Source organism: Zerene cesonia, chromosome 14 (genome assembly GCF_012273895.1).
Source record: "Zerene cesonia ecotype Mississippi chromosome 14, Zerene_cesonia_1.1, whole genome shotgun sequence".
Lineage (NCBI taxonomy): Eukaryota > Metazoa > Arthropoda > Insecta > Lepidoptera > Pieridae > Zerene > Zerene cesonia.
Window position 1 is genome coordinate 8,416,065 of NC_052115.1, and position 11,494 is coordinate 8,427,558.

Sequence of the window (11,494 nt, forward strand, 5' to 3'; positions counted from 1 at the left end):
CGAGTGGCCCGGGGTCACTACAGCTTGAGCTTCAACTGGATGCGGCGCTTTCCATTCTTCCTCTTCTTCTTTTTCTTCTGAAGTAGGGGTCGTTTGTATTTGGTGTTCTACCATTGTTTGTTCTATTCTTAAGTCTGCAAGTGCTCTATCGAGGCTTAAGCACGCGTGTGGTGGAGGAGGCGGATGCGGTGGGGGTGATTCGGGCGCCAGTGACGCGCTCGGTTCCGAATCTGCATCTAAATGCGGTGAGGTTTCCCTCTGCGGACTTTTAGGTGGAGACTTCGGCGATGGGATCCTTCGTGGACGCGGCGCTCGCGGCGGCCGCGGACCGGGGCCTGAAGAATCAGACGGCGTGGGCGGCTCACCTTTAGAACAGGCGATGGAGCAGAATATTGCTCCTTTTCGCGGGAGGAACGGCCGGCCGAGGAGACTAGACCGGCACGTGTGGCACGCGAAGCACCGCTCCGTGGCGTGCCAGTGCTGCCCTTCATGCGACATCTGTCCCTGATCGACGCCGATCGGCTCGCCGCAAGCGTCGCAGTACTCAGCGAAGCAGTTGTCGAAGCAAGGCAGGCAGTAGGGCCTCGCCTCCCGCATTATGTATCGCTGTCCTCCGAGAACCTTGGCGCACTCCGCGCAAGCAAAGTGCTTCATGTGCCACGCTCGCCCCTCGGCCTCTGTGCACTCGTCCGCGAGAATGATCTGCGAAATAAGAGTATAATTAGCACGTGTATACAGACCATATACTTAACTGAAAATTAAATTACATTCTGGCATTGTGAGTTTTTGTGTAACGTTTTGAAACTGTTTAATTTTTACTTAATTAAGCATTAATGGTGGACGAAAAAGCTAATGTAGTTATTGTGGTCGAATTAGATGTGTAAAAATTAATGGGCTATTATTTCGTCAATTTCGGTTCAAAGACCTTTAATAGAAATGATCTAAATTAAAATCTAAAAAAAGAACCATCCTTCCACATATTCTACTGAATTACATTTGAAATAATTAAATCGTGAATTGTAATTAACATATGATTTTTGTAACATTAATATCTATGCGTATTTTCGTAAATTATTTTTTAATTTTACATACGTAATACAATTCATAAAGAGTTATTTGCATCAATGACGTAACATAAAAAAATATCATTTTTATTTTTTACACATGTACTCAGCACGGTCGAGTCATAACTTCTTACCTCAAATAATACATTTAATTCTGTCGTTAAGATCATCGCGATCCCATCACCACGCTTCAGTTGCAGTGTCTAATTAATAACTCGGCCAAACAAGTATAATTGAGCTCTGTTATCAACGAACAATGGCCTGCGTTTCTCACATTCCGTTCATTAGTGGTAGCTTTATTAATAATATTTTAAAACGGTATCATCTAATGCACGATGTTTGTGAAATTGTATGCAGCGGGATTCTATGAACCTTCCATGCTGTAGTTTGTGAGAATTGGTTATTTTGAATATGGACGGATGATAAAATAAAATTTGATGTGTCTATTATTGTTAGACGATTCTAAATGTGGTAAGGAAGATAAATATTACAAAATAATATTTATTTTAAAGATAATAAGTTTTTTTGATAATGATTTTCATTAGTGTAATAGCTGTTAGATGCAGGCTGTGAAATGTTATTTTTTATTAGAAGTTGGTTGGCTATAATTGTGACAGCACTAAGTCTTTGTTTGTAATTTTATAAAGCTTTCCATCCATGTTACCCGTGTATGTCATGTTGGTGATACTTAATGTAATAAATAAATAAATAAATTAGTGCATAATTTGCCTATAGTGCATGATTTTATGAGATCATACTATACCTACAAATATTATAAATGTGAAAGTTTGTAAGGATGTGAGTGTGTTTGTTACTCTTTCACTTAAAAACTACTGAAACGATTGCAATGAAATTTGGTACGTAGACAGCTGGGCAACTGGTATAACATATAGGTTTTTATAATATACAACATTTTATCCCGATATTCCTATGGGATACGGACTTACACGAGTGAAACCGTTGGGCGCAGACAGTTAAATAATAAAAGCTCTTTATTTGTATTCACAAATTACTAAACTATTAAGTAGCATTTATAGGAACGACTAGTGTCTCAAATAGGTCGTGTAATGTCCTGTAGTACAGATCACTAACTTCGCGGATAGCACTGGTATTATGTATAGGTACATAGTAAAAATAAAATTAAGGAAAATAACAAAAAGTAAATGTGAGCTAAAGATACGTTTCGTATTTAGTTCAATGCGTGGTGTTAGTGTGTGTGAAACTATAATATAAACAGCTTGTAGCTTATTCATATTAAAATTTGAAAATATATAATGGAGGGCGTATAATATAATTAAATTATAGCTAAAGATTAACTAAAACACGCTGTTGAATGGTAGACACGATTGAATCAAATAATTTGTCTCACTTGCTCATGTACAGAGTATTCTTAAGGTGATTATTTAATCCTGGCAATCCTTATAAGAGTAAAAAGATAAAGTCATGAAATTATAGTATGGATCTTATAAAAGTGTACAAAGTTTTTACTCAAAGTGTGTTAACATCGAGTCTAACGGGACTCCGTTGTTACATACAAACTTACAGGTTTACAAGCCAATTAAAGCATGTTGTATACTAATATAAAAGTGAAGTCCCGTGTCTCCTAGTGGGGTATGGGGCAGATGATGTACATCTGTTTCACTGATCGATTTTCTTTACGGACAAGTAGGTGATCAGCCTTCTGTGTCCTACCAGACCAAGACATTTTTTTTTGTGCGTCCCCACCGGGAATTGAACCCAGTACCCCTCGGTTCTACGCTCACGCGTTAACCACTGTACCAAGGAGGCGGGCAACTACTATACTAATATACTAATGCCAAATTTTCTAATAACATATCTTTCGAAAACACTTAGCTATCTGTATTAATAATAAGCAGTAGTTGAAATCAACGAAACAACGATCATAGTCGAAACTAAATTGTTCACGTGCAAACGGCGCATGGCAACCGAAAAACAATGCAAATTGAAACAGATAACGCGGCTCCCATGCAAGCAGCGAGAGTCTGACCTCGCGCTGTTGCATCGTCGCCGATTCGGTTAACTAATAGTGGTTAACTTGAATATTGCTGCCTTTGATAAAAGCAATATTCTATTTAACTTTTTCTCTTCTCGTATCAAGCGTCAGCAGGAAATCTGTATCTTAATTAAAGGCTTTCATTGTACTAAATTAATAAGGAAGGAATCTGTCCACACAAGCGAGTACTTTAAACTCAACGGTTGCCACTTATAAAAATTTGTAATCTTGTTTCTAATTAAGCAATTCTTGTAATTTGATAATGATAAAATTTGTTATTATAAATTATTTAATACTGTTAAACTCAACCGTTACAAATAACCGTCAATACTGTTAAATTCAATGATTTAGATGTTTGATAGCATTTGTAGACAAGGAAATCGTTGTGACAGTATTTTCTATGTGAACGCTCTATATTTAGCTCTTTATCTCAAAAACTATTGTACCGGTTTTGATGAAACTTAAGTTGTAGAATACTCAACTTAACTGGACAAACATAACACTTATGGAATATGGTAAACGTTTAGAAGCTGTTATAGTACATGTAGAATCAATCGATAACCTAATTTTTTTGAAGTCGGTTAATTACGTTTATAAAACTAGAAGACGTAGGCATCAATTATACAATACGTTTTTAATTACTACATATTTAAATGCACTTATGTAATCTTCGTATTAAAAAACAACTAAACCCATATCGATTTAAACACAAAAATTTGACTACCTACCTTGAGAAGGTTATAGGATGCCTTTTCAACCGACTTCAAAAAAGGAAGAGGTTATTATTTTAACTTACTTATTAGGTAAATGTTTATTATTATATTTTTTTATTTGAAAGCTGGTTCCCCCCTGTTTAAATTTGATCTAGTTTAAACAATTTCAAGGCGTTTTTTGTTAAAAATAATTACATCTTATGTAAATGAAATATTAGAAACATTTTGCAATGACACAAAACTAAATGAATGGTTTGAAGGTATAGGGCTATGTCCACTCAAATTCAAACATTTATTTATTCAACTAGACTTCTTTGTTATATAAGCTCTTTTGAATCGTCAAAACATAGTTTTAGCATGTACCACCGGTTCGGAAAGCACACTACAGTGAAGAGTCTTCAAGAAACTCTGTAGTTGCTAGTAGTATTTAGTAGTATTTTTAAAAATGTACTGTACACTAAATTTAAGAAAAAACTTATCCATCTTCAAGTTGTCAATAGTAGACCAAATTTTAACGGAACCACACGGTAAGCACCAGCTTTCAAACCAAAAACGAATCATCTAAATCCGTTGATCCAGTCCAAAGTTCTGAGGTAACACAGTAGACGCATTGATAACTTTTATTTTCCAAGATGCTTGTTAAAGAATACGGAAACATGCACGCCGTGGGTACAACATTTCTCTATAAACACTATGTGTGAAACACAAAAGATCCTTTACGTAACCGGCGAAGCATGGACCGGTGTGATTACACACACAGGCATTCTCTGATTCACTGTTCAACTCAACTATTATGGTTTTGGATTCTAGATATTTCCCCCTTTGTATTGATACGGTTATAACTGGTTGATAAACTTGGATTGCGTGTTATAAAGAGCAAGAGCAGTGGTGGCTCAGTGGTGAGAACCTCGGACTTCGAAATCGATAAGTCGGGGTTCGAGACCAATTGATTTTTCAATTTATCTGCACATGTGGATAAAATCATCACTGCTCGAAACGGTGAAGGAAAAAATCGTGAGGAAACCGGCGTGTCTGAGAATCAAAAATTCGACGACATGTGACATCTGCCAACCCGCACTTGGCCAGTGTGGAAGATTATGGCCTAAACCCTCATAGAGGCCTGTGTCCCAGCAGTGGGAATATATATAGGCTGATGATGATGATGATGACGTGTTATAAATATCGCTGTGGGTGAAAAATGTTCTGCGTTTAATTTTATGTATGTATTACAATGCTTAATTTATTTAGCAACTTCGTCTGTGATACATATAGCCTATGTCAATCAGTGAAATTACAGCTTTTCAATGGTGAAAGAACCTTCGGAATCGGTCCAGTGGTTTTTGTGTGAAGACGTTACTTGTTGTTAAAATGCAAGTTTCCTTGGAAATGGAAGTGACGTTGCAACGAACGTTTTCTTAAACAAAATTATAAAAACGAGATAAGATTTAAATGTCTTAATTAAAAATTAATTGCCCAAGTAACTGTACAAATGCTTCGATGAATGAAAAACTACTATATTTATAGTAATGTGGCCGATATTCTCTCACGGAGTTCGGACTTGCGCATAAGAAACCGTTTGACGCATCCCGCAGTAGATAAGCAAAGCAGAAACCATGGAACTTTAATTTTTTTTTTTTATTTATTATCAAAACAGAAAAAAAATTAACAAGTTAAATGTTGTGTCTTAACTAAGGAAAAACCACAAAGGTTTAAAGTAATGTGCGTATACAAGTAAATTTACAATAGTACAATTCCGATTATTACTGTCTAATTAAGTAGATAAGTAGTTTAAACATACCAAAACAATAATTAATTATTAAATCTAATATTTCAAATCTATTCATACATTCGTTTCCGTTTATACTAAGATGTCCTCTTCGTACTCAAACACAAACTCAAATTTTAAAATAATTTTACGTAAACTCATGTAAACTTTTACTAGTTTACGAATAGCCATTTTTTAAAACTACCCGAAGTAGGATAAGTAGCAGTAGAATATAGAATACTGGATATATTCGGTGTTTCCGAGAAGAATCAGCAAAAACTAATAGCGAGAATCGTGCAGTGTATATAAATACAGGCCCGATGATAATAATGATGAAGCTAAGAAGCAAATGGATCTGCTGACCGGACTTTGTTAGTTATTTTGAATCCAAGTCCGATCAAGAGCGAGGCAGTAGCATATTAAATTAAATTTCATAAAAGATCGTTGGAGCCTATTACAGACATATAATATATTAGCGGAGAAAGAATCCTTGCAATCGGTCTAGTAGATCCTGAGATTACGCTACAAAAATGCAAAACAAACAAACACCTCAGCTATATAACACATTTTTTAATTTTTGTATTTTTTATACGTTAATAGGGCAGCGCTTGTCCACGATCTCGCCTGAAGGGTACGCTAAGATACGCTAAGGTACGCTAAGATGTGGCCTAAGATGGAAAGCGCTTTTCTAGAAGATACCCGTTCTGTCTTCTCTTGAAAACCTTAATATTGTACACGTCGGATTATACATGTATGTATAAATTCACGAACTTCTCATTAAAAAGCTTTGATAATTACCATTACCATGACCAGGCAGTTAGTAGCACTATTTATAGAATCCCCAATCGATAGGATGCACTGCAGCAGAGCACCCGCATTGCCGCTGCAATAACCTTGTCAAGAACCCAATGCCATCTTTGTATTTTAAGTCCAGGTACTGTCGAGTGGAGAAGTGTCTTTAAATTGAACACGCTTTTATTAGCCTCTGTAGCTCTGTTTGTTTGTAACCGACCGCTTTAGGCTCGATTTTGATATTTTCAAAGGAGATATTTATTTTAAACGGTGTACACTTATCAAAGATCGGTGATAATACAATAATTTCATGAGTTTATCTTATTATCCTGATAGTATCGCGGATAAAATGATGTACGTACCCATACTCTGTATAAGAGCTAGTGAGACAAATTCGTTGATTCAAGCACTTAACGTGTTCCTTCAGTTTTTTTACTTCAATTATTACTTTATTTTAATTATAAATGCGAAAATGTACATATAAGTTTTGACGCAAAACCGACCGAATTTGTGATGCAGATAAGTTTTTATGGGACCAACATTAAACCTGTGTATTAATCTGGTGTTACAAATGTTTTTGTCATTTTCTTTAAGAACATTGTTATATTAGAACAAAAGCTCACGTGTGTATGTATGATAATTTACATATTTTGTAACATAATAATTATTACAACTGTCACCTCAAACTCATTAATAGTTTTAGAACCTGTCATTACGACTGAATTCAAAAGTTTTAAGAATGAATTTTCAACGCGACTGTACACAAAAACCAATCCTTGACATTTGCGTGAAAATGTGAAAATTACGTTAATAATAAATTAAACAGCTTATTTTCTCATAGTAAAACATTATAAATGCGAAAGTAACTCAATCTATCTCTCTCTTCACCAATGACGATGAAATCAGAGATGGTTCCAGTCCCTAGAAAGGTGGTAGAGTAGATTTTATCTCGAAGATCCCAAGGGAAGGGGAATTACGTGGGAAAACTTCTGTACTAAACTACTACTAAACTTCTTCCAAGTAATCTATAAATTCTTCCATAACTATGATTATTTCATCAATTATTTAAAAAGCATAGACGTATATGATCTTCTCTCGACTACGGCGATATTGGACTTACATTTATTTGCCGACAAAGTACCTAACTTGACCTGAACCTGGCAAAGTATCAATACCATAATTAGCCAGTTTTCAGGCGGTAGTAACTACTCAACATAGCTTACTTGCTGTCTATTACTGCGGCAAGTCATAACTCGCCGAAAATAGCAGGTCAGGGAAAGGGTCAGCCCTTTCATAGCCTACATATCCTAGTCAAATTCAGGCGCAGTGGTCTCCAAATTATAATGAATTTCACACGGGCAGATCGCGTGGTAGACGCGCATAAAGCATGCTCGTTTATCGGCGTATCGACACGCGACGATTGCCCCATGAGGGTAATCTTGTGCTTACATATTACCTACATGTACGTAATTAACTCGTTACTCCGTTAATGATTTCCCGTCTCCCTGAAAATGATTTAAATTGCTAATTTGCGATTTTGAACGCTTTTAACGTGGAACCTCTGGATGTGAAGTGACTGTAAGTATTTTTAATGTACGTCTTATGCACACACATGGATAACTTTAGTATGCTTATTACAATAATGATTATACATAGATAATATTAAACCCTATTATTAGAGTTTTATCGTTAATAGGTGAACAAAATCTTAGAGTAATGAAATGGGAAAGGAAAAAGAAAACATACTTGCATATAGAAAGTTCCACATTTCCGATAGCCGAATTATTTACATAAAATAAACGTTAAACATTAAACTGTTAGAGTAGCAGAAGGGTCGATGTTTCAGGCATTTTGATAAGTTTGATTTATCGTTGCAACTGCCAGGTCGTTGACCTACTTCGGCTGTTTTATTGTTTGAACACGATTTTCTTTCGAATGAGGGTTAAATCCGCCCGTTGTTTGGGAGCTACACACGATATATATTCAATAAATTTTGTGAATAATTGTAGAGGTTAGTTATATCATTATTGAATTCTACATGATAAAATAATTTCATTTAATTTCATTCAAATTTATAGTTTTTTTTTAAATCCTAAGCTTGTTTGTTCGATTTGGTACATTTCCTTTCAAATACGACATGATACGACATAAAGTATCTTCAAACAGAACTTCGATCTATAACAAGGGCTTTTATTATGATTATTTTATTTTCAGTTACAATTTCTTATCAATGGTTTAACGGTAGCCTAGTTTATGCGCTTTAACCCCGCGTTACAGTATCGAGGGATCTCCAATATCCGGCCTACGGAACCACGATATGATAGCGGAACGAACCACTTTGCACAAATTAGGGGTTGTCGATAGCTTATCGTTGATGCTACAGTTGTAAGGGGCAATTTATGGCTCTTGAACATACGAGTATAAGAGAGCAAATAATTGACCCAGGGTTCAAGGTACTAGCGAAACGTTGTCCTATTTTCAGACATACATATTTCCGAATATGGCAACTAGCACTGTGTCTGTAGTCTAGGGTTTTACTCGCATAGTTCTCGTTCCTTTAGGATTTCCAGGATAGAATTATCCCATGTCCTTTCTTGGGTCTCAAGCTATCGTAGCAAATTTCATCCATTTAGGTTTAGTGGTTTAGCCGTGAAGAGGAGACAGACAGTTAGAGTAACTCGCGTTTTTAATATTTGATTGATTAGTAGAAAATGCATAAAATTAATCATACGTTACCTCATCACAAGCGGAGCACCTCGGCTTCAAGGTCTCCGCGTGATGCCGGCCGCAGTAAAGTCGTCCGTCCTTCCAGAAGTAGACCAGGTCCACCAGGAGCTCCTGGCATGAGGAGCAGACGAAGCAGGCGGGGTGCCAGCGCGCGGATGGACCAGCTCGGGCTGCGGAGACACACATGTCTCCTGATGACATGGTTTCTTCACACTGGAAGAAAAGGTGGGGTTAGATATGACAGACTGATGTATCTATCGGTTTTAGAATGTTAAAAATCACATTAATTCGGTGGAATATAGGAAAGTAGGTCTAATATTTATAATGGAATATATATATAGAGACCTCGTAGTAGCTAGCTATTGTAAATGGTGAAGTATTTAGTTGGAATATTATTTATATAAAACAACTATGTGAATTTCGTTGATTAGATTCGTAGTAGAAAATGCTTAGACTATTTACCAGATTGGAATGAGATAAAGAACTTTTATCTATTCTTAAATAACTATTTCAATTTATCAGATAGTGATTTTGGCGAGTTGAAATTTGGAGATTAACAATTCAGTTTGACTGTCCATTAAACTTAACAGTATCGACCTGATCGAGTAGTCATACAAAATGTGCAGAGTTCTTTAAAACTAATTAAACTAACATAAAATACTAGGTGGTAAATCGTAGTCCAATCATAAAGGTTGTATAACATTTTTCGTCCTTATTCGCTGCTATTAATTCCGTCCTTAGGCTATAATTGGAGCTTTGACTTTTTAGAAGGTCGATTGTTCTAGAAAGACTCGATAAAAACTTCTTGTAATGTGTGAATCATTCTGCTATTTATTTTAAGAATGTATAACTAATTAACTTATTGTAGAATAAATATTATTAAATAATGAAAAAACAAATTTGTAGAAAATATTATGAAAAAAATAAAATTTTATTTTTCTTTATATTAAACCAGACATTAATCGGGTGCATTTAATCGGGATGAAAAACATCCTATCACCCAAGTCAGCTCATATCCTGTCTGTATACCAAATTTCATCAAAATCAGTTCAGTAGTTTCAGCATGATTGACGGACAAACATCCAAACAAACCTTCACATTTATAATAATTTGTAAAGTGTGATTATATTCAAAATTATTTGCAACGCATAACATTCGAGATCGGTTGGTATTCGACCAGTCCCTATTATGTTATTAGTTTTATAACTATATTTAGGTTAGGATTAAAACCCCGCGCTAGTTAAAGAACTGTAATATAGATGATAAGTATCTGTATCAATACTAAAGGGCTAATTCCTCCCCATAGCTATACTTATTGAAACAAAATATTCCGTTGTCCAAACTTCAAATATTTGAATGAATTACTATCTACCATCGAAAAGAATACAAACTTTATACCAGCAATAAAAGTATTTCCTTGTATTACCCGTACCAAGGACCAAAGGGATTGAGGTTTTTTGCGACGCATTTGACAAGGTAAGCGTGTCTCGCTTCGCGGGCACGTTCTAGCCTTCCGCGAAATGTTTTGTAATGCGTTTTGGTTTAACCGTCCCGTCTTGGGCAGAGATGCTGTTATTTCTGTACAAATAAACAGTTAAATAGTAACTTTACAATAATAAAATGATTGTCTTATAAATTTAGTTTATATAATCGCGATATTAAGGTCTTAGAATGGCTTCAATCTTAGTATAGCTGTAATATTCATATAATAAACGTTTCACTTCTATCAGTAGCAAAGGGTTTTTGATGATTTTTGGAATAATACTGTTTCATTGAAGACTGTCGTATGATATAGACAACATATTATCATCATTACATATATGAAAAATAAAACTAGAAGGTTAAAAAGGAATGGGCGTGCTTTTGCGCAAATGCTGCTTTAGCTGTCAGTACCCACATTTTGGAAGCTACAAAAATAAAAACGCGTGTTCTCAGTCCGATATATTTTTTTACTAGGCCACAGTTCGATAATTCTCACGTCGCTTTTTACACCATAATCCACGGAATGCCAGAAATGTAAGTCGTTTGGAGTGAGGACATTTCGTGACCCGCGGAGAGAATCGATTTGGGTTGACTCCAACACGACCGAAATTGTGTGATCCATTACTGACTACAGCATTGTACTCAATTCTCGGAATATGCAATTATAATTATACTAGCTGCGTCCGGCGGTTTTACCCGCGTAAGTAAGTATCCCGTAGGAATATCGGGATAAAAAGTTGCCTATATGTTAGCTCCGCCAGTATGTTTGTGTGTAAACGACGTCTAAATCTAAGGTCTATAATATCTAATGACGTAAAAGAAATTATAAAGCTTATTCATTATAATTTCACACTTTCTGACACTTTCTGATGCACACCAATACACACCAACACACACACTCACTAGCATCCACACATACACATATACACACACCCAT

The 11,494-nt window shown here is 35.7% G+C and overlaps 1 protein-coding gene across 1 annotated transcript in view; it reads right to left on the reverse strand.

Moving 5' to 3' along the window:
* LOC119831955 (protein prickle-like) overlaps positions 1-11,494 on the reverse strand; it is a gene marked incomplete at its 3' end in the record, with an annotated part of 114,383 nt that continues 102,889 nt past the window's right edge. Inside the window, exons 6-7 of the mRNA XM_038355526.1 lie at positions 9,085-9,288; positions 1-702 (exon numbers count right to left, since the gene is read on the reverse strand). Of these exons, the coding sequence (XP_038211454.1) occupies positions 1-702; positions 9,085-9,288 (906 nt within the window). The remainder of the gene's footprint in view (positions 703-9,084; positions 9,289-11,494) is intronic.